This window comes from Cornus florida, unplaced genomic scaffold (genome assembly GCF_030987335.1).
Source record: "Cornus florida cultivar Cherokee Brave unplaced genomic scaffold, ASM3098733v1 CherokeeBrave_3.0.0_Hap2_Chr02, whole genome shotgun sequence".
NCBI lineage: Eukaryota > Viridiplantae > Streptophyta > Magnoliopsida > Cornales > Cornaceae > Cornus > Cornus florida.
In genome coordinates this window covers 27,519,283-27,543,883 of record NW_026775572.1, presented here as the reverse complement: position 1 = coordinate 27,543,883, position 24,601 = coordinate 27,519,283, and the positions used below count along the sequence as shown (strand labels likewise).

Below are 24,601 nucleotides of genomic sequence, written 5' to 3'. Positions count from 1 at the left end.
ATTTACTGTTTGTTCTACGCCATCTGTTTGTCAGTCACTGCAACAATTTATGACCTTGACTCACCTCCTGAATAAAATCTCAGCCCAATGACTTCAACAAGTAATTTTAGTTCCGTAAGATTAGAATTGTTTGTGATGCCTGACTCCATTAAAAGATCATATCCAAGACCAATTTGAAGACTATATATATATATATATATAGTTCACATTAAAATCAGGAGACATCAGAATCTCGAAGTAAAATTTCCCCATAATGCGTGAAAAGCTTACACCCAAAAACAGTGGCCAATGTTCAAAAGCAGACCATGACATCTCATGTCATTTATTTCTTTGAGGAGCCCCTAAATGACTCAGCATTTAGAACATAGTTGACTAAAGCCGTAAAATATCAGAGGTTCCATTGTATGGAACAATAGTTCTTTCCTACTAGCTTACCCTTACTGGAAAAAGTCGCACTAGCGGTGACCTTAACCGTCTTATTTAAAGAATAAGTGTCCATTTCTTTCAGAAAGAATTCAAAACTAGCACCAGCGACCATACCCTTTCGTCTGTCGCAGAATAGTAGATGACACCAATACGAGGCGAAAAAATCAAGCAGTTGACTCCTTCAGATAAGCAATGAGATCAGCACGGTCCTGTGGCTTTTTCAATCCAGGGAAAACCATCTTGGTTCCGGGAATGTACTGCAGAAACAAAAGCATCACTTAACAATATGTACAGCCATATATCCATACATACATACATGGACAAGAAGATAATAATATAAAAAGCTTCCATTTAAGCAGTTAAGCTACACTTTCATGGACATTCGTCCAAGTAGAATCCATTACCGGATGATGACAGCAATGACACTTTCTGTTGACAGCATAAACAATTAACTACCACCACGATAACTATCGGCATTAGCACAGGAAAAAAATAATAATATCAGCATTAGAAGACTTTCTGCGTCTGTGATGTCAGGGTGGGCAGCAGGAGAAAATTAAGTCCCTAAGCAGTGTATTCATCTGCTTCACACGCTGAGGCCAAACTGTCCAACTCATTCCTCAAAGAGACTACGACAAGATCTAACCAACAGTAGAATAGGCCACTTGTATTTTCCTTTAATACATTATCTTCCGGAAAGTTCTACAGACATAAACGTGCAATCTATAGGATGTTCCACATTACGCTACTGCCAAACAAACAGCAACAGAACCACTACCGTACATGCTCAACAGTTAACAAGAGATGGTAGGTTTGTCCAGGATTTTTTTTTCCCTGGCACTCGTGCATTTGACAAGGACAAGTAAAAGCCTTCCCACAACCAACAAATTCACTATAAAATATTTCTTTCTTATTGGCCCTCATAAATGCACCAAATTCTTCCCCTTCATTTCTATTCACTCTAAAAGATAGACAAAACGAGCAACAAATATGTAAGATGCTATCATTCATAACTGGCAAGGAACAAAAAACACCCTCCTTTAACCCCAAGGGGTTGGCCTAGTTGGAAAAGACTTGCCCCTGGTGCCTCATGAAGCATCAAGTCTCACGATCGATTGCTGCTAGGTGCAAACAACTCATTGGAGGGGGGTGTATTAGAGTACCAACTGGGGGAAAAAAAAAAAACACCCTCCTTTTTATACTTTTTTTAACCCTTTGCCACTGCAGTAACACAGCACAACAAAGTAATCTCTTCTCTCACAATTCAACAAGTCGCCCTTCCCTCAATTGCCATGTCCCAGCACATTCAATTACTTTAGTATCTTGTGACCATACCAACAGTTCATTTGATTTTATTTCCAGCATGCAAGGGACGGGGATGTGACAGACGTCACTATATTTAATGGTTGATACCTACTTCGTACCAACTAATTTATTTCTGAAATGGTGTTCCCTAAATTGTTTGTATGTATTATTCCTTAGGCTAGCCTTAAATTCCACTTTAAGTGCTAAATCAAATCTGTAAAACATTTGCTTTTGCCTTTTAAAATGTAAGCGAACAACCCAAGTACACAAAAAGTATATGGGAAATGAACAAAAACAGAGGTTCTCTGAAAGCTCCAAAACCCAACAAAATCTACAAAGAGTAAATAGTGTCGGGACATTTCCCTGAAATCCAATACTAAAGAGCATGTCGAAGCAGCATTTTTAATCCATGAGATTGCATTCCGAGGACATACATAAGAAACAAAGGTCCTCATATTCCTTAATTTTGAGGACATACATAAGAAACATGTGCAGCTTACCATAGATAGATCTGTCGGGCAATTACTTCAAGGAAATCTTTTGATTTCTGTAGGGGATGATGCATTTTACCAGCTAGCACAAAATTAGTCACTGAAACAGCTTCTGCTGCAATTAAATGTAATTACATAATAGAGGGTACCACAGGACAGTGGGTCTGAAAATCCGCCAAGCTGAAACTTATGTCATACCTAGGGCATTCTACTTGGTGAATAAGTGCCAACTAAATGTGGATGTGGCTGAAGTCAGATGGCAGTGAATAAAAAACTGTTCAAATGATTTTGTTTACCAGACATCCAATCTAGGAAATATTCTAATAGTTGCTTAGTTGGCCTAAAAACGAGGAAGGCAGAAAGGAAGGAATATATTTCTTCTCTTAATTGCCATTACTAGCTTGGGGGAAGCAACACCAAAAATTGTTCCAGATTCTGATCCTGTTCGTAAGGTAACCTGCTTACTGCATTATTTCGTGAGGTAAACCAACTCTTATGTATCATTATTTCATTTTGCATGACTATTCCTTGCCTACCACTGAAATTATATTTATAAATAAACAAAGAAATAAAAATGAACAACTCACCAAACTATCCTCCACTGCTGATTTCAATTTCAAGGTGCAAATATATTTAACTGGACCAACTATTTATAACATAGATAAGATGTAATGGCATCCATAATATGGCATATGTAAGCTCATCAATTATAATTTTTTAACATCTTTTTTCATTAGTAGCAAAGGGATTTATGAAATCAACTATTACCAAACAACAATACTAAGTATTCTCATTGCAGAGTGCCCAAAGATGATAATATGCATTACAAGCTCAGCACCAATATGTTACAGAGTACCAAAGATGATGATATGCATTACAAGCTCAGCACCAATATATCCAATGCATTCAAAGAGCATAATCAGCTACAACTAACCAAAATAGGACACTAACAACCATATTTTTTGAACCAGCTTTTAGAACAATTTCACAATAAATAAATTTGTAGGAAGAATTAAAGACTACATACCTTCTTAGGGTTAAGCAAGTAGTCATACAGAGTATTCTCTCCCCAGTTGACAGCCATATTCTTGTTAGCAGTAGAGTACGAGTATCCAGCAGTTGTTCCAGACTGCCTTCCAAAAAGCCCGTTCAAATTGGGTCCTGGTAATTTCAATTGCCCAAGAAATAATCCTCAAAACTTGAATGAGATAGCAAGAGGTCACACAGAAAAAATAAAGACCAAAGAATGATCAATGAAAAGTGAAACAAGCAAAAAATGAGCATAGAGACTATTATAACCAAGCACCAAGTTTTTTTCTTTTCTTTTTGGTAGGTATGTTGCACGCATACACCCCTATTATTGTTCGAGTGACGACTCAAAACACCCAACCATCCACATCGAAGGAGGAGGAGGTACCGCTATAACAAGCTACGTAACGTCAACCTGCACATGTGCTTGCAGTGCAGGTTGATATCTTTTCAGGCAACCCTGAACCCAAAATTTCTAACAATATGGACACTTGGCTTAAAATGTGATAAAGGTTGGGTACAATTTTTAAGAGACATGCTACCAATGAAAATGCTTTACATGTTATATAATATTGTTATGTTATTGGTATTTGAGGCTCTACGATTATCTTCTTCCATTCTAGTATGTAGGATTGGCATGTGCAATTTGGGAACCTGTAATATTGACTTTTACATTTAAGAGGTTATATTTGCAATTGCTTCATCTTTGCCTTGAAGATTAATATCTAAACTGTATTAACAAAGAACCTAAAGATTGAATTATTTTCATATATATATTTGTTGATAAGTAGTTTACAAATTATTTTTCAAACTAGCATCGTATTATAATTATGAACTTTTGAATTTAAAAAAAAAAAAATCGTATCTTAATATATCTGAAATTCTTCATATCTACTCTAAATTGAAGAACCCGTTTGATCTACGCTCTACAGTGTGCATATGAAATCATCAATTTTGAAAATTTATTCGACTGATACTGTCTCATCGTAGACATTCTAATCAATTAAGACCTTTTGAGTTCTCTTTACAGACCTCACCTCATGTTCTATTCCCAGTCTAAGGACAATATCTTTAGATGAGATCATGTTGATATAACTCCCTTTTTAATATATTTCTTTTAAAGAAATAAGAACGCGCCAGCATCAATGTACCTGCTTTTATAATGAAACATTGTACCGCCAATAAAATAAACTAAAACATAAAGGTCAAAGAACAACGAAAGCTGGTCTACAATTGCTTGCATCATCATTAGGTAATGCACTACCATAAAATATAGCAACTAAAACAAGTCTGCAAAAGGTAGTAATGACCAGAGCATTTGTGCTGTGCGAATATACATATATATGTATATGTATGTTGAAGTTTGAAATAACAAGAGAAAGAAGAAAAGGAGAAGTAAAAGGAAATTGATAAAAAGATATGCTAGAAAAAAAAAAAGAGAAGCAACAAAGTAGACAGAAGAAGCAACGTCTCAATAGAATAAGTCTCAAGAAGGCAAGAATAAAAGACCAAAATGATTCTCCATGCTGTTTTTAACTATGCCATTATTTACTCAATTTCCTCTTTTAGCTTATTATTCGTAATTCATATTTGGTGTGGTGATTGCCCATTGTCTCGTTTGTTTCCAAGACTCTTTAGGATTGCTGTGGATAGACATGCTATGGTAGCGTCAGCTTGATAGCGGAAGGCTTACATGGGATGTGCATTTTTGGAGCTCTTTTCAGGATTGGGAACTTGATGATGTCCTTGGCCTGTTGGATCTTTTGTATAGACGTGATTTGGACGGTAGAGGATCTGATTCCTTGGTTTGGATGCCTTCCCCTCAAGGGAAGTTTGATGTGCGTTCTTTGTTCCTTCGTCTTGTCGGCTTTCATGGTTCAAATTTTCCGTGGAAAACGATTTGGCGTCCGAAGGCCTCTCTCAGGGTGGCCTTTTTTGTTTGGACTACGGCTTGGGATAAAATTCTTACTCTGGACAATTTGAGAAAGAGAAGATAGATCACAATGAACTAGTGTTGCATGTGTAAAAATGATGGAGAGTCTGTGGATCACCTTCTTTTGCATTGGTCAGTGGCTTATGATTGTTGAAGTCTTATTTTTAGTCTTTTTGGCATTTGGGTTATGCCTCGGTCTTCAAGGGAGTTGATTGACGTGTGGAGGGGCCAAAGGGTGGGGGGCCCATGCTCGTGACTATTGGAGGGTGACCCCCTTTGAGTTTGGTGGAGCTTTTGGAAAGAGTGAAATAAAAGATCTTTTGATGGGGAGGAAACCTCCATTGGGGCGCTGAAATTTTATATTATTAGTTCTCTTTTTAGTTGGGTGAAGGGTAGAAATTGTATATCTTTAGATGAGATTGTGGACTTTATGGGTTCTTTGGGTCCATAGGGTTTTATTTTGGTTTGGTTCTTTGTTTTTCTCTTGGGACGCATTCTCCTTTTGAACGCTTTCTAATATATTTATAGATAAAAAATAAATAATCATTGGACACATTACAAAAGTGGTTACAAAGATCCTTAGGCAACCACCTTAATGGCCTTAACATAGAACCACAATTTGTCTAAAAGCTTATGTATAAGAATTGCTTCAAAAGGTCCATTTTTAATCAGTATAAGAGTTCAGAGGACTGCTTTCTTTTGCTACACCGGCTCACCCCACCCTATTTCGACTGGCAAAAACACCACTTGGCAAGCCCAAGGCTACTTTATATAACTATTTTTTACTTTATGTAGACCCACAAAAATATTAAATCGAATTTCTATGAAGAAAAAACAAATCTAAAATGTTGAAAACCCTCAAAAATAATCCTTCGTTTAGTAAAAGGGATGAAAAATAGGTGGAAGAGACGGGATAGATGGAAGAGTCACCCCTAGAGAACCGAAGGTACTCATCTCAACTTTTGTTTGGTTGAGTGGGAAAGAATGGATAATATTACTCCCAATTTTGGAGGATACCCTAAGGGATCTTTCATCCAACCTTAACTTTTTCGTGAATCCTTTCCATAAATATTAAAAAGAAAAGAAAAAACAGCATTTCTGGATAAATGGGAAAATTCGATTTTTGCCAACTCAATTTATGGCTGACATGACACAGGAGCCTTTTGAGCTCCACCAAACAATGGTGAGGCACACAACACCCTTGCGTCTCGTCGGCCATAACCCGAGTCGAGGGGAAAAAAATTACTCACATATATATAAACATACGTATACACACATGTATGCATCTATAGATGTATAGAAATGAACATATATACATGCACACATATAGGTGTGCATATATACATTCATATCTATTTACAGCTATCACAGATTCACAACCCAATTAAAAATCTATTACCAGGACTATTGATAAGATCAGTATTTATCAACTTCAAGGGATATCTCATGTTTATCTACCCAGACATTTAATAGGCATGAAATTCTTTTATTGATCTTTGTTAACGATGCGCTTAATAAATGCTAACATATCCCACTATTGTTGCCAAGTCACTAACCCATTATTCAAGTCCAAACCATATCTTTCTTCCTACATGCCCTCTACATCCCTCTTTATAACCAAATGAAAATTCACTTTTTAGTGAATTTTTTTTTTTTTAACAAAGTAATTTATAAATAAATATAAAGTAATTATAATCTGAGAACTCTAATAGAAGAATCATACTCAAATTATAAATACTTTATTTTCAGCATATTTCTACCAATATTAAAAACAAATTGACCTAGAAATTTTCAAACACTACTGCGAAAACAAAATTTAGACTCCAGCTAAAAGAGAAATACTTGTACAATTCTAACAGCTGACTACAATCTAATTGTTATGTCAAAATCACTTTTATTGATTAAAGCTATTAAGGTAATAGCCTAAGGCCCTATGAGGAAAAGGAGACCTATTTCCTGATGTAGATTCCTTTTAGCAATCTAATAAGGAATATAAATATATAAATAAATAAAGATAAAGGGATAACTACAACCAATAAGGAAAAGATAACGGAATAGTTATAACCACCAAGGAACTTGATGGACAAATAAGAATAAAAATTATATATATTTATATGAGGAAATAATTGAATAATTATATCGGTAAGGAGAGAATCGCTTAATACAACTATGCAAATCTCAAGACTCTTAATGTATTAAAAATGTTTTCTCTTCTATCTATTTCTATTACTTTTCTCTCTCACACATTTTCATAATCTTTTTTTGACTTTTCTTAGCTTCTTTCCTTCTTATTATCCAAACTGCAAAATCTATAGACACATGCCCTCTTGACCATTACTACCTTTACTGAATTATTTTAGCCTCACATCCACTACAAAGATGTATTATCCAACGTCTCTAAAAGCAAATTACAAGTCACTATCAATCTTAAGAGTTTGATTCATTTAAATCACATTAAATTATTTTATACAAACTTGCAGGTTAATGTTGCTATGAATCCATTACAATTTCTTATACATTTGTTTAAAGGTCTATAAAAATGAATTCACATATGTTATAGCTTAAAGAAAGAGAATTTGCAATTAAAATGGAATTAAAACCTATATATGAATCGTAAAAAGAAACAGCCTGAAAAAATGTCACTAACAAGATAATAAAATCAATTGAGGAATTTTTTTTTTTTTGAATTGATTATTTCATACATATTATATATATCAAGATATTTCTTCAATTCAACTTATCAAAAAAAAAAAAAAGTTATTTCTTCAATTCAAAGTATATTTGAAATTTTTTAAATATAAGAAGATATGTTTGGTTGTCATTTAATTCTAAAAAATAGTATTTGTCCTAAACATTTTTTTTTTTTTTATAAGTAATAATAAAATAAAAAAGCATTCAAAAGGGGAACGCATCCCTAATACAAAAGTGGAATAAGGACCAAGGCCCCAAAGAATCCAAGAAAATGATTATATTTGTCCTAAACATTTTTTGAAAAATGATTCTTTTCTATTATAAATGGTTTAGATTTTTTTCATTTAAAAATTTAAAAAAATAAATTCTACAAACAAAACAATTCTAATTGAAAAAGAAAATTCTTCAAAATTAAATTAATATAATCCTACCTACAACCCACCACAAACAATAAATTTCGTCTATCAAACAGATATTATCAATTGAGAGTAACATACTAATCAGATTTGTATACAAAAACTTATTTATTAATTTTGCATCTCAAAAGATCTATAAAAAACATTGTAGGAATGTATTTAATAAATTTATAATTGACATTTCTTATAACATATAAAATATTAGAAAGGCCTCGAACTAGCCTGCCCTACACGGCTCTCCGCTCCGCATGCCCATGTAGGATGCCATTTATGCAAATAAGACACATATGGATATATTTGTGTGTGTATATGCAGCATTTCTTATCATCATGCTTATCATTATTAACGTACAAATCTCTATGAAATATATTGCAAAAAGACCGAGTATACACGCACACATATAGTTAACAAAGTCAAAAAATAAATAATACTCAATCAAACTATGTCGATCATGCAACGCAACCTAATCAAAAAAAACAAAAAGCAATTGGAAATAAGTATATAGATTCCAAAGAACAAAAACAGGTAGATTTTTAGTTAATTAGAAGAAAAAAATAATAATAAAAAATTTTAAAAATAAAAATAAAAAAACATCAAAGTGAACAATGAAATGAGTATAAATTAGATCAAACGCGATCGAATTGAGCACCGATACATAGAGAGAGAATTAGGGTTAGGGTTTCTAAAGCAACCTTGCTTGTGGCCAGCGCCTTTGTCGACGGTGTGACACTGCGCGCACTTGGTCTTGAAGATTTTCTCTCCAGCTTTGGAATTGCCTGGTGGTGCTTCCTCAAACGACGCCATTTCCAGATCACGGATCGCAGGAACGAAACGAAGACCCCCAAAAGAGTGAATTAGGGTTTCGAACTGTGAACGACGAACCTTCTTTGTGTTTTCTGTCTTGCCACGAAAGACACGCACAACCCACGAGCCTGTTTTAAAGCACGCGTATTAGAAACCGAAATGACATATATAACCTTTGATTTTTTTGACCAGTTGATACTAGCCTAGAATTCTAATTTTAACCACATACGCACCAACTAAATAAATGCGTAATAAAATTCTAACCAGTACCATTCAACATTTAAAAACCTTCGGTGCCGTAATCCGATGGGGTAAGCGTGTCGGGTCAAACTCCGCCTTTTAAAGGTCGCAAGCGAACACCCCCATGAGTCGGTATATAATTTTTTATAAATTATTTTTGGTGCAAATAAGAACATATTATCAATAGAATGATTAAAAAATTAAATTATCCTTATGTATTTAAAAAAAATATATTATGAAAAACACAATAAATGTAAAATGATTAAAATATCCTAATTAAAAGAGAGAGAAATGGTGTTTATATGTAAAAGGGTAAATTGCAATAAACTCCCTCAACTTTGGCCGCTTTGCAATAAACCCCACTCAACTAATTTTTTTGTCAAAAACCCCTTCAACTATACAAGGGGTAATTGAGTGGATGGAAAATCAATCCCATGTTTTTAAAACGAAAATGCCCTTATTCCTATTATATACGACAAATTGCATAAAACCCCTCTACTTTAAATTTTTGACGAGAAACCCTCTTTAAAAAAAAAAAAAAAGTTGACATAAAACTTTCCCTAACTATACAATTTGTTGCAAAGTAGCGTTATAATGAGTAAAATGCCCCTTGATACAAATTTAATAAAATGGTGCCTCTTAATATTAAATTAAAACTAATAAAAATAATTCATTTGGCATAGTGTTAATAAAAAATAATAATAATAATAATAATAAATGATGCATCTATAAGAAAATAAAAGTACCTTGGAATAGTTTTTTATTTCTAAAAAATAAAAAGGAAAAGAAAACCTAAAATGAAAATCATTTTAAAATAAACCTAAACTTTCTTAAATTTATATTTAAGTGATGCTATAATGACGAAAAATTCACTTTAAATTTCATTATAGCATCACTTTAATATAAAATTTTATTTGAAATTTAAATCATTTTATATTATCAAAAATTCCCACTGATATAAAATGAATTTTTCGTTAATATGAAATGATTTAAATTTAAAATGAAATTTTATGTTAAAGTGATACTATAATGAAATTGAGTTTGTTGATGCGAAAATTAGTGCGACCTAGAACGACGGCGTTTACCTACAAAACAATGGAGATTATGTCATCTCGGATAGCACCTGTGGAGTGCCAACTGAGGACCGTTCGACGATTAAGTCAATACTTGGAACCGTACAGCAGAAGAATTAGTTCTATATTCAATGTTTAGGAGTTTTTTTTTCTCATACCTCGTTTAATGGCCAACTACCATATTTATGGTTACATCGGGATCCAGGTGATTACGTAGATGTCAGTTAGAAAGATTGTGTTTATATTTTTTAACTGATCTCCCCTATCTTCCACAGCTGAATGAAATAATTTATGCTCTTTTCTATGAAGTCGAAGGGAATGGTTCAGTAAAGGCGGCGGTCAAACTTAGGGTTATTTTTCCCTTATAAAAGTTATTTGCCTTAATATTAAATTTAAATTAAAATAATTTTATATTGAAGTGATGCTATAATTTTATGATTTACGAATTTAATGAAATTTAAATCATTTTATACTAACAAAAAAATTCCTAATATAAAATAATTTTGTTGTCATTATAGCATTACTTTAATATAAATTTAAGAAAGTTAAGCTTTACTTTAAAATAATTTTCATTTTAGGTTTCTTTACCTTTTTATTTTTTAGAAAAAAAAAAAAAGAAAATTTTGAAAAATTGTTCCAAGGTACTTTTATTTTCTTACAGATGCACCATTTAAGTTTATTATTATTTTTTTATTAACACTATGCCAAATAAGTTATTTTTATTAATTTTAGAAAAATATTAAGAGGCACAATTTTATTAATTTTGTATTACGGGGCATTTTTGTCATTATAACGCCACTTTGCAACAAATTGCATAGTTAGGGGGGTTTATGTAAAAAAAAAATTCTTCATGAAGGTTTCTTGCCAAAAATTTAAACTAAAGGGAGTTTTCGGGCATTTTTGTTTCAAAAGCATGGAGCTTGATTTTCCATCCACTCAATTACCCCCCTCAAATAGTTGAGGGTTTTTGGCAAAAAAAATAGTCGAGGGGGTTTATTACACTTAGCCCTATGTAAAATGGTATAAGGGCATTTTGGCAAATCAAAAGGGCAGTTTAGATAATTTGTTACTTAATATTGGCACGTGCTACTTAAGTGTGATTTTATGACATATTATACTAAGTAAGCCCTTATTTGTCCATTTTTTAAAACTTAATTGAGTTATATACCCAAAATAAATATTAGGGTGTTATTTGTCCAAAATTTAAAGGTGTTTTTCTCTCTTTACCCCCTTAAAAGTGTCCATATAAGTTCGAATAAAGTATGCAACGTTATTTAAAGTGTTCATAATGTTATAAGGGATATTTGTCCCACGTCAAATCTGGATGAAAAAGTGAATAGATATAAATGGGTGAGTATGCAGTACTACCCAATAGTTCAAGTTTTTGAATAAATGAACAAGCACTCACTCGATACAATTAGTATCAGAGTTAGACCCAATCTTTAATTCGGTGCCATGCCAAGCGTCTGGTTGAGCCACTCGAGTAAGTAGGGTGGCCCGACCTCAGCGAAGGCGTTGCGAGTTCGGGTGGAGGAAAATGTTACGAGTGGTAATTGTTCCATATCGAAATAAATGAGTATAAATGAGTGAGTATACAACACTATAATTTAAGTTTATTGATAAATGAGCAAGCGCACCTAATAATTTGTCGTCAGTGAGTTTGCCTTTTAGTTACAATAATGATTAATAAAAAATTACCCCTGCAAAAGATTTGAAACATCCTGAGCAAAGAAGCCAATTCAAACATCCTGAGCAAAGACGTCAATTTTGAATTGGAGATTGACCAAAGTAAGATAAAATTAATTAGTGTAATGCTATTTAGATAACTTTCTAATAAATGATATTTAATCACTTATTGAGACTTTATTTTTTAATTAATCAAATTAATCATTTTTACAATTTAGAAGTTAATTACGATTATAAAAAAAATTATTTAATATATCTTTCAATTAACTAGTTAAATATGAATTGTTAATTGCTCTTGGCATAAAATAACGGAAGTCTCTTGATAGAATTATTCATATATATACATTTATATTCTTCAATTTTTACAATTATATAAAGTAATTCAAGGTATATATTTCAAAAATACATTATTAAATGGTTCTTAAAATTACTCTATTGTTCGCTTTGGACCTGAGCCCGCATGGTTTTGCTCTTAGGCTTTACCCCAAAAGGCCTCGTACCAATTGGAGTGACACACCTACTTATAACCACTTCATATTTCTCTTACCCTTACCTAGGCGAGGTGGAATTGTGCACTTGTAGCTCGTTAGTATCTCGCATCTTTGTTACGACCCACTCCACCACATGGAATGATACTGTCCACTTTGGATGTGAGCCCGTACAGTTTTGTTCTTGAACTTTACTCACTTTTCAAAAAATATAAAATATATTTTTTTAAATGCTAGGAAATATCACCGGGCTATTGGGTCAGTTCTAAAAATATAGAATTAGAAAACGATAGGAGTAGTTTCAAATCCTTGGATTTCTGGGCTCAAAAAGTTTAAAAAATGAAATCAGGGAGAGACCACGCCATCAACGCTCCTAGTGTTTTCCCTTTCTCTTGTTCTATTTACTGTAGTTTCTTGTCCAAAACTGCTTCATAAAGACAAGATGGGAAAAAACTCTCACATCATCATTCGCAAAACCGGGCATTAGGGTAGACAGACAGAAGCCCTAAAGCTACATTTGACCGGTCCGGAGGGCTGAGAGATTGAAGGAAACTTGAATTGAGTTGTGCTGTCATTGAAAAGACACGAAACATATTCATGGTAGATTCGGAGTAAGCTTCAACTTCAAGAGAGAAGTGGCTATTTCTCTTTCAGAGTGAACACAGACAACCAACCAAAACTAAAAACAAGTAGCTAATATTACAAGCCTTACAATATTACAAGTACAACTAATAAAGCCGCATTCCAAGGCATAAATAACATCTGTTTTTCTGATTATATGATCAATCAAGAGATATAAAACACTAAATTTGGATAACTAGGCAATAATAACACCATTCAAAACCAGCCAAAAGTTCCTACGCAACAAAAATGAGTGACCTTAAGCAGGATGTAATTGACAATGGTTATAGAAATAGAGCAGAAGAGATACAGACCAAGAGTTCCACCAAAAAAAAAAAAGGAGGTGGATAGCAAACAAACCATTATATCCCAAACAAATAACAAAACCAAAAATTTCAATCCTTATTAAACCTAAACCCTTTACAAATGATATTTTCTAGCCACAAAAATGAGTTCTACCATGAGTTCTCGGACGTTTTTACTTTCACTGCCCATGAAATGTTGAAGAAGCAGGGAGCATAGGCCAGCCAAGAAGTTGGGGTGAGCCTGGTGGGGTTGAATGCTGACTGGGAGAGAAGAGGCTCAATTCCACAAACGCTCCAGATGTTCCATCTTTCTCCATAGCCCGAAAAGAAATGGATCCTCGTTTCGTTGAAGTAATAGAATTTCTACCAGGGCTACTTTCCATACTTTCTTCAAGAGCGCTTTGGTTAGCAATTAGTGAAATGGTGTCATTTTGTTCTTCAATAATCCCTCTCGTAGCCTCTAAATCTTGCAGATTCCTCAATGCTAAAGAATCTGCAACTGGGAAGTACACAAGCACGGAAATAACCACCCCAGCACAACATAACAGGGAAAGAAAAGCCAAGAATGTGAAAACTTCGAACAGAAAATGTTCTGGCCTAGATAGAACAGTTAAGCCAAGAAATAGAACCCTTAACAGAAATAAACTGGAAACAGAGAACATCAATGTGTAAACTCTCTTTTTCAAACCCTTATTAATAACCAACTTCAATATCCGTCTTCCAAGCCAGAACAAATACATTGTTAGAACAGTAGCAAAAAGACCGAGGAATATGGTACTCAATAAAGGGTAAGTGCAGAAGGCAACATCATCATGGTCCTTAGAAGCTGCACTTGTGAAATAATGTGGTAATTTGTGCACAAAACTCTCACCCTTCTCAATTTGGGGTCCAATTAAAATAACTATGAGCTGAAGAACAAACACTGGGAGGCAATAGAGAATAACATAAGCTGCTGTTTTCCCATTCCATTTTTGGCTTAATGCCCCCGTCTTCCGCAATGATGAATGAAGGAGAAACACGAGGGTGAGGAACAGGCAAGGTTCTGCAAACCCGAGGTTTGAAACAATGTAACATTTGCAAAAAAATTCCTGCCATTTCAAGTTAAGGGCATTTAATACTTTACCCTCACGTCTCAACAAATTTAACCGGATTATTTCCCAAAAACCCCACCAGATTGTAAAGAAGATAAGCGTAATTCGGACAATCCAAGGACCGCTAAAATAACTGAGTTGAATAAAACCTTGACTACGGATGCAAGTGCGGAAGTAACACAAGTACAGGATGCAGAAGAAACCCAGGAGAACCAAAAGAGAAACAAGACAAATTGTCACCACACCAAGTGCATCAGCAACAAAACTCGTCAGGGGCATTACCCAAAGCACAGATTCCACGCATGCTCTCTGCCAGCATGGATACAGAAAAATCCTCTAGTACATATATACTTGCTCCTCCTCGCTATAACAACAGGGTGTAGTAAAGCAAGTATTTTCACACGACTCTACTACCATGCAATGCCTTCCTGCTATAATTGATCACACTGTAATTCTTGCCCTTGCTATAAAATCATTAGGCAACTCCCTCTCTTCATGATTTTGGTAACATTCTACGGATACCATCCATCTCCAATCCAACAGTAATTTGTATTAGATTGAAATTGTGGTCTCAATACTGGATTTAAATTGTGAGAAGCTTCACAGATAAATCCCAAAATATATTACCCAGCCAAACCACCTACAATATTGTAGAGAATCATTCATGAGTGAGAAATTAAAGTTAAATGGAAGAGAACTAGCAGGGCTACTGTACATCCATGTAAGTCTATGCGTCTAACAATCAACCTAAAAAAATCATCTAAAATCATTAACATTGGTCCCTTCTGGGGAATGAGGATCAGCTCTAAAGAGCAGCATCTGAAATTTTCTGAATGTTAATAGAACATTAAACTTTTAGTCATCAACTTAAAGTTTCACTCAGATAAAACTAGCATACCCATCAAACTTGTGACACTAGACAGAAGATGAGAGCGACATTCATATAATTCCACTCAAAATGCAAGACAAACTAATTTTATTAGAATAAGAATCACACTGTTCCATGAAATTCAAGTGTACAGCATAATTAAATCAGAGACACCATAACACATGTCAAATTTCCCTCCCATAAATGCCAAAATTTTAATAAATGTATCCATCAGAAACAAACTACATCTAAATTTCAAAATTTTAGTACACCGAGGTCCTTTGATATGTTTTCAGTAATTATAAGTTAAAACACATATGGACATCCAACCCAGGACTTGAACTCTACACCCCACTTCTTCAGGGGATACCAATGAACATGTAATAAACAATCAGCTCTTTCAATGTTGGTGTCATAAAAGAATTTAGACCTGTCACCTAACGACTGTCAATAGTGTAATAAAGTCCCATATAAAAAAGGAGAGTTGTACGAATTTATTCCTATCTGCATATCTAATACATAAACCCCAAACCTCCCCCTTCAGAGTGGTAGGTGATTCCACTGAACATGTTTTTTTTTTTTTGACAAGTGATTCCATTGAACATGTTGTAAAACTGTCATTCAGTGTAATAGGGCACACGTAAACAAGAATGGGAGTTTGTAAGAGTCTTTTTCCACTAATTAAATTGGTCTTTGTTCAAATTCTTTAGAAGATTCCCATCATATGGCAAATTTATACTGAACCCAAGTAAACAGCTTTATTGATTCAAACTAATTTTCACACTTTGTCCAAACAATGGTCGCCCCCAAAAAATGTGATGCTGACATAAGAAGATTGATCTTAAAGTCCAAAAAAGAACTGCTAGACAAAAGCAAAACCAACTCGAACCAGCTATTGTGTTGAACATGAAAAAGTTTCATATCCATCTGAATTCTAGGAGGCGCAGAGCCTCAAGAGATAATTAAGGAAAAATAAAGTACAAATATTTCAAGTCACAGTTTTAAATTTTTTTATCTAGATACATGTCAAGTGAAGGGATGACGGGGTGTAAGAAGTCCTTTGAAGAACCTAATTTTGTTTCAAAAATTCCAATAAAGCAGTTAAATACTTACTTATCCAACCATTACATTAATAACTTAGCATCTAAATTTCCATTAATGTTTTACATAAAGTTATAAACTGACATAGAAATCATAAGTAAAATATTTATGAAAAAATTACGAATACGGCTTTTTTAAAAATTAAATAAAAGCATGTTGTGCACGTGGTTACTGACAATGACACTGAAATTTAAAGATGGGGTGCACAAAATATATATGACATATACGTAGGCTGTAACACCACATATCTGTATCACCATGCTTTTACAGCCATTACCACAAACCAACTAAAATTATAAACTACAAAATAACAGAATCTTATAATAATATTAAGTATATTCATTATATGGGATGTAGAGTACAAATACGTGCCACCATTGAACTTCTTGAAAGTATTGCATGTTACCTTTATACCATTTTGAAAGTATTGCATTTACAAAATTTTCAATCGAATTGGTGATTATTCCTCTATTGCTTCCCCATTTAGCACTTCTAAACAAAATGACAAGCTGTAGAAAAAGCCCACACTAATAAATGAATGTCTCATCAGTTCAACCTTTTAACGTTAAAATGCCAACAATTGTCCAAGCAATTTTAAGAATGCCCCCACAACCTTATAGCATGCAAGGGCTCCCTCTTTTACAGTTTTACTGTACCATGAAATTTCACGTCAAGCTCTAAACATTCCTCCAAACAACTGAATAATATCTGTGTATTGGCATATTCTAAGCATGCATGTATATGTATTCTCTATATCTATATGTCTATACATTAAATAGCATAAGTGAAACACCAAAATTGTAGCTGTGTGTGCGGGGTTCCCAATCCAACTATTACATGTATTCTAATTCAATTTCTTCCGAATAGCTGAATAACACCAAAATTGTAGGCATATATATACTTAAATATAAACGTACATGTACACGTAACGGAGTTAAAAATTGAACTCAAACTAAGTTCGAATCCTCCTAATTGAGCCAAAACAAACAGAAATCCGTACAAAAATTGGCAAAGATCACAATTAAACCAAATACTATGTCAAATTGGTGACCACAAAACAACATATACAGTAAAATACGCGCATTTTCAAAACAAACAACACAACAAAATCCAAGTATTTAAAAAAGAACATTCATTAATCCGAAATAGTAAACAGACTGTAACTCGAACCAAACAAGGACGAAACAATAGGGGAATGGAAAGAGAAGCAGATCAGAAGAAACCTTACAAGGCTGACAATCTCGATCCGTTGAGGTCGAAGGACGAATCACACAGTCGCGGGAGTAGATTGAAAGCCCTAAGAGAGAGAAAGTTTCAGAGACAGAGACAGAGAGAGAGAGAGAGAGAGAGAAAGAGGGAGGGAGAAAAGAGAGAGAGGGACTGAGAACCGAAGGTAGAGAGAGAAAGACTTTGTTGGTGACAGGCTGTCTCCAGCAAATAAACCAACCAAATAAAAATAAAAATAAAATTTTTTTAAAAGACAGGCTATATACATCTGGATGCTCCGAGCCTCTAAGTTCGGGAGTGCCAGGTGCTGGCTCGGATTAGTTCGAGCCTAGGTGGCAATGTTCCCGTGGCGGCGTTTACGGTGAACCTTTTTTAGCTTGGAGTGGACTAAGTACTGTGGTCCTTCCATTCATTTAAAGACGCGTGGACATCCATCTGTATATGTCAAAATTTACAGTAGTTTTTTTTTTTTTTTTTTTATTTCTTTCATTTTTATTTTTATTTTTTGCCCTTTCCTATAACCCGGTTTTTTCATAGGACTAATCACTATAATAACATTCATCTGTAATGTTAAAATTTACAACAGTATAATAGTATTGAGTATTTTTTCTTTCAAATTTTTTTTTTTTTTCCTTTCCTATATCCCGATTTTTCGGGTCTACCATTCGGATAGTATTAATCACTATAATAACTCAACATGTTAAATATGGATAAATTCATTTCTGAAAAAAAAAAAAAAAAACACACAATATATAGGGTATGTTGGCTGGTTTTTTGTAACCTAGTCCAGAAAGTCCTTTACGATAGCACCCAGTGTTCGATGAAAGTACTTTTGAAAAAATATGGTATTTTAAAATCTCGTTTGAGAAAAGCTAATAAAACCTGTTCTTAAATTAACTTCTCGCAAAAGTGCAATACTTTTTTTTAAAAAAAACAATCAATTTTAGAAAAAACTACACTTACATAGAGTTAAGACTCTTAAATAACAAATTAATCTATTTTAAAAGTTCATTTTTTACTTTGGTTGAATTAAGTAAACTAATTACATATGCATCAATAATTATTATTTATGTTGAAAATGTCTTCCAAACACTTATTCCAAACAATAAAAATTATTCCCTAAAATCAAGTACTTTCTTTAAATAATATCTCTCTAACTTTGAACCATATTGTTGCAACTTTCATATATACACAACTTATACAAATAATAATAAAAATAAAAAAATTACCAAATAATAAAAAAGATTCAATATAGTAAAAAATGGAGCAATCAAATGTTAGTCCCCAAAAGAAAAATATAATTAAACTCAATAATATATAAATAGCCTTTGATGTGGTGCATGTGATCATCAATTTTTTAGCTCAATTAATTACACTTTTTTTATAAATAAATAAATAAATGATTGTTGGTGTATCGTTTACTGAAGCAACAATTTAGTTTTTTCATGATCTTCCATTTTTGCGCGTGTGTATTGCACGTGTGTGTATATATATATATTCATAGGAAAGTTTTCACTTTCGTAGATTTATATTGGTATGAATTAGGAGATACAGTTAAAGTTATATGCTACTAAAATTATATATATATATATATATATAGGATGAATTTCCACTTATTAAAAAAAAAAAATCTATTCATAATGAATTTCCATTAAATTATTTATATCATAAAGAATTTTCATTAAATTATTTGTATATTTCTAAATTAATATTTGCAGGTTTGAACCAATATTAGGAAATATTGTTAAAAAAAATATTCTAAATTTTATGAATGAAATAATGATTTGATTTATGAAGGATAGTTTAGTATTTTCAAATAAGAGTTTGAAGGATATTTTGGATATATATAATTGTTTTTAATACATATGTAATTATTTTATCTAACTCGATCAAATAAAAAAATTAACTTTAATAATAGACTGATTTGTTATTTAAATCTTCTGAATCTACTTAAATGTAATTTTTCCACAATTCTAAATTCTTATATTATATTGTCCGTTTATTATAAGCCTATTTTTCTGAATCTATCTTCTCCATCCGTTCTCTACACATCTATATTGTCTGTTTGTTGTCTCCCCATAAATGGTCTGAATTTCTAAACTCTTCTCCTCGTATGGGTCTAAATTTAAAAATCTTTGTTAAAAGGGTAAATTACATGTTACTCCTAATCACGGCACGAATTCTCTTCCTTCGTTTATAAATCTTTGTTGAGAAAATAGGTATGTTTGATATATCTATATTTATACTATTATTAAATGTGAGCATTTTAATATTTATTTATTAATATAAAAAAAAAATTTATAAAAAAAATTTACCTAAAAATTATTTAAAGAGTTTAATTCAAATTACAAATTACCTAATAAAATTTATAAAAATTAATTTAAAAAGTTTAATTCAAATTATAAATTAACTATACTATTATTAAATGTGCAAAGAGTTCCAGTCTTTTAGTATTTCAGTATTTATTTATTATATAAAAAAATAGTTTTTATAAACAAAAAATTACCTAAAAATTATTTAAAGAGTTTAATTTAAATTGCAAAACTAATAAGGATTATAGGGAAGTCTCTTATAAAACTATAAATCTAAATAAATATTAATTACCCATTTCCTGGCCTTTTGGCTAAGATTAAGTGTAGTACTAAATTTTTTTGGGTCGGCCTTTTGGCTAAGATCAAGTGTAGTACTAAATTTAAAGGTTAAGATCAAGTGTAATATTAAATTTTTATTACCTAATAAAAATTAATTTAAAGAGTTTAATTCAAATTACCTAATAAAATTAATTTTTACTATCCCACGTTCATTTTGAGTTAAAAAGAATTACACGGAAGCCTCTTATAAAACTATAGACTTAAAAAAATATTAATCACATCTTTTTCGACCATATGGCTAAGATTAAATGCAGTACTAATTTTTTTTTGGTTTACCTCTCGGCTAACCTTTCTCGGCCTTTTAGCTAAGATCAAGTATAGTACTACATTTTCTTGGGTCGACCTTTAAGAGTTTCAGTCTTTCAATATTTATTTATTAATTAAAAAAAAGAGTTTTTATAAAAAAAATTACCTAAAAATTATTTAAAGAGTTTAATTCAAATTACAAATTACCTAATAAAATTCATAAAAATTAATTTTAAGAGTTTAATTCAAATTACTTAAATATGCAAAGAGTTTCAGTATTTCATTATTTTAGTATTTATTTATTAATATAAAAAAATAATTTTTATTATCTAAAAATTATTTAAAGAGTTTAATTCAAATTACAAATTACTTAATAAAATTTAATTTTCTTTTCCCACGTTGATTTTGAGTTTAAAAGGATTACATGTAAGCTTCTTATAAAACTATAGATCTAAAGAAATATTTATCACACCTTTTTTTTGGCCATTTTATATATTTTATTTATATATTTTCTTGTCTAATTATAAAGACTAAATTATTTATTTTCTTATCTAATTAGATTTTCTTTTATTAAAAACCTCATAATATAAATAGGTAATTTGAGTTTTATAGGAACTCTCATAAACACTTTATATTAATTTTAAAATAAATCTCATAATAAATAGACAATTTGTATTATTCTAAAATAAAATATACATATAAATTGAATTGTAAAAGGAAACATATAAATTTATTATTAAAGAATAATATACTGAAACACAATAATGTACTAAAACTCTTTGTACTTTTAATAATAGTATAGATATGTATATAATTTTTTAACTTAATTTTTTTTTTTGAAAAGAAAAATACAGTGAAAATTAAAAACACACATAAAACATAATATCCAATATATTTCATAACAAACATAATTTTCCATCTCCCTCCATTACCTTTCTTTTCATTTTATTTTCATTGTACCCAACTAGCCCTTACTCTCTTATCGGAGAAGGACAACCAGGTTAGACATAATATGATTAATATCCAATGTATTTAATTGTACATGATGTTATTATAGGTTTTCTGGTGAGCTATTACCAATTTGTCTTTCCTGTCAAAAAAATAAAAAAATAAATTGTCTTTACACGTATATATTCATTTATAACGGCAAATAAAACAAATTCACTTCACAAGGCAAGGCAGAAACAAGATTGAAAACTACTAAACAAAGGGATTGCCGTAGGTGTTTGTTTTATTATTATTTACTTTTATTTTCGGAAATGTTTTTATAATTGTTGTGATATACATATGATACGCGTACAAATTAATAACTCTGAGCATGGAATCTCCATTTGAATGATTCCCAGGTCAAACATCTACAAATGATCCGGGATTCGAACACCTCACTAGAAATAAGAAATTATATCAACCAGAATAATAGTCCAATGATTTCTTGTGCACTAATTTATTTTTTCATAGAAACTAAAATATCACTTTATGAACTAATTATTTACTTTAAAAATCTAAAATATTAATTAAGAATTTGAACTGTCAATCAGAGAGAAAAACTTGTCATACTTTTTTTACAAGTTAATCAAATACTGTACTATAGTTTGTACATGCAGTATATATATTAGAATAGGTATCGCCACATATATTTTTCTTTGTTTCTCACTTCTTCTTTCTTTCTTTTTTTAAAAAAAAAAAAAGAAAGAAAGAAAGAATAAAGTGTGTAAAGAGGCCCAAGAACAAATTGTAACCCAAGCCAACCCATATAGCATTACAAAAATAGCCGAAGGCCCAAGCAGTGATCCCAAAATGCCCTACCCAGCTAGGTTAACTAGCGGTTAGGTTTCAATTAGTTGTTAGGGTTAGCAGTGGCTTTCTATGGTGTCCATGGAGGTCAAGAGCCTCATTTTCGAGAAGAAGAAAAAGAAGAAGAAGATGATGACGATACTGTTGGGAAACGTGCTAATTTTAAAAAAAATTCGAGAGATTTTAATTCATAAATCTTGATTCATTATATAGAGACAAGCTTTATGCAAAAATAAAACATGAAATATCATTCAATTAAAAGATTGAATACTTACATCAAGGTTTGAGTAAACCTTAGATCTCTCCTCTAAAGTGAATGTTCTCACTTATTGTAGATCCCTTTTGCTAGACACTTTTTTCATGAATCTCCATCTTCTTGGTAATGGTCTTGCCTTTAGGAATCACTCATAAGCCTCCATGAATGACCTTGGAAAACTAGGCTTGTGGGAGCCTCCATTAGATGAAAACACTAACCCTAATTTTTTAGAGAGAGAAAATTTATTCCTTTTTCCTTCTTCCAAAAATCTTTCTAAAATATACATAGACCATGTATATTTATAGGTAACATAAAAATAAAGAAAATGAAACAACAAATCCTTCTCAATCTCTAATTCACATGTCTCAAATCTAATATAATCCCAATATCAAGTTGGGCTATGAGTGAGAATCCATTGGGCCTATTATTTTATTGGCTACAATGAATTAATAATTGGCCCGGTCCATGGACCCAATTCAATTAATTCATAAATTAATTTCTACTCCACTAAAAGAAATTAATTGAACTCCAATTAAATAATAAATAATCTCTAAGTCAATATTGCACTTTGACCCCTCTATGCATAGTTTGTTATCGGATAAATAAAGCCATCAGTCCGACTACTTAATTAATATATTTATTTTGGTACTATTGATTATTTCTGACTCGATCACAATAAAACATTTGTTTAACAAAAATAATAATTTAAATAAATAAATATATAATAAATCATTTTGTCTAAAAACATACGAAGGCCTTCGAATTTACTTTGTGATCAACCATAATCAATACAAAATAAATACAAGTAACAATGATGCAAATATTGAAAATATAACCCTCTAACTATTAATTACATAACTACCCAAAGTGTCGGTTTAAGGATCCCGAAGAATCCGCCGAACAAATCAAAGTAATTATTAATTAATAAAAGAGTCTATAATTTTCTCATGCTTAAGAGTCAAATGCCATGACGGTGATAGGGAACAATTGCATACGACGGCTCTCGCAATATATCTCAACCTAACGCGGATCCAGTTCAAATCTTAATTAATTATGAGTTCATTTATAATTACCGACTATGAACCATTATGATTACTATTTATGTATCATACATTGATTGCCATCACATACATATATATAAATATCTCTTGTAATCAAATGGACACTATCAATTCTATAATGAATCGAAATATAATATATTGAATTCACCAATTGTATAAAATATAAATATTTCAGAAACGTCAGGAACATATGTCACTTTAATCCAAACAGGAATTTGCTATGCCAGGGTATATAAATCCCAACAGCTCCCACTTGCCCTCATAGCCAATTCAAATTGCACCTAACTCCAATGTTATCCAGATGATGATCAATATTATTGATCAATGACACATTTGATAATGGATCAACAAAGTTGTGTTCCAATGCAATGTTCTAGCTACAAGTACATTTTCTTGCCGGACAATATCATGTAGAACATGATACTTCCTCTCAGTGTATCTTGTTCCTCTATAGAACCTTGGGTCATTGGTTTGGACTACTTCTACACTATTATCGCAATATAGCTCGATAGGCAAGCTAGTATGCTTCACAACCTCTGAATCAGTGAGATTAAACCAATAGGCTTCCTTTGCAGCCTTTAAGGCTGCAATATATTCCACCTGCAGGTTTGAGTCAGCAGTTGAAATCTGCTTAACAATCTACCAACTGATTTCCCTTTCATTAAGTGAACATACACTAAGTCATGAACCTCATAGTATCTACTTCTGATTGAAAATCAGAATTAGCATACCTAACTAGGACCGTATCATCACATCCATAAATGAGTATGATATCATTGGTTCTCCTTAGGTACTTAA

The 24,601-nt window shown here is 32.0% G+C and overlaps 2 protein-coding genes across 3 annotated transcripts; both read right to left on the bottom strand.

The window, feature by feature from the left end:
• Positions 1-230: 230 nt before the first annotated feature.
• On the bottom strand, positions 231-9,216 carry LOC132294440 (cytochrome c). Its single transcript, XM_059792300.1, has 3 exons — positions 8,984-9,216; positions 3,250-3,383; positions 231-683 (listed from the first exon to the last, which is right to left on the bottom strand). The coding sequence occupies exons 1-3, from the start codon at positions 9,093-9,095 to the stop codon at positions 591-593; spliced, it is 339 nt and encodes a 112-aa protein (XP_059648283.1). The 5' UTR covers positions 9,096-9,216; the 3' UTR covers positions 231-590.
• Positions 9,217-13,457: 4,241 nt separating this feature from the next.
• LOC132294439 (uncharacterized) lies at positions 13,458-17,998 on the bottom strand. 2 transcript variants are annotated; one of them, XM_059792299.1, is made up of 2 exons: positions 17,792-17,998; positions 13,458-15,239 (listed from the first exon to the last, which is right to left on the bottom strand). In XM_059792299.1, exon 2 carries the CDS (start codon positions 14,876-14,878, stop codon positions 13,688-13,690), a length of 1,191 nt encoding a protein of 396 aa, XP_059648282.1. In that variant the 5' UTR covers positions 14,879-15,239; positions 17,792-17,998; the 3' UTR covers positions 13,458-13,687. The 2 variants fall into 2 exon arrangements, with proteins under 2 accessions (XP_059648282.1, XP_059648281.1); XM_059792298.1 differs by having other exon boundaries at positions 17,797-17,998.
• Between the last annotated feature and the right edge of the window lie 6,603 nt (positions 17,999-24,601).

Coding starts and splice junctions, on each gene's coding strand:
- LOC132294440 (XM_059792300.1), bottom strand. CDS start 9,095: ATGGCGTCGTTTGAGGAAGCACCACCAGGCAATTCCAAAGCTGGAGAG. Junction 3,384..8,983: donor AGGCGCTGGCCACAAGCAAG/GTTGCTTTAGAA, acceptor TGAAATTACCAG/GACCCAATTTGAACGGGCTT. Junction 684..3,249: donor ACTTGCTTAACCCTAAGAAG/GTATGTAGTCTT, acceptor TTGTTTCTGCAG/TACATTCCCGGAACCAAGAT.
- LOC132294439 (XM_059792299.1), bottom strand. CDS start 14,878: ATGCCCCTGACGAGTTTTGTTGCTGATGCACTTGGTGTGGTGACAATT.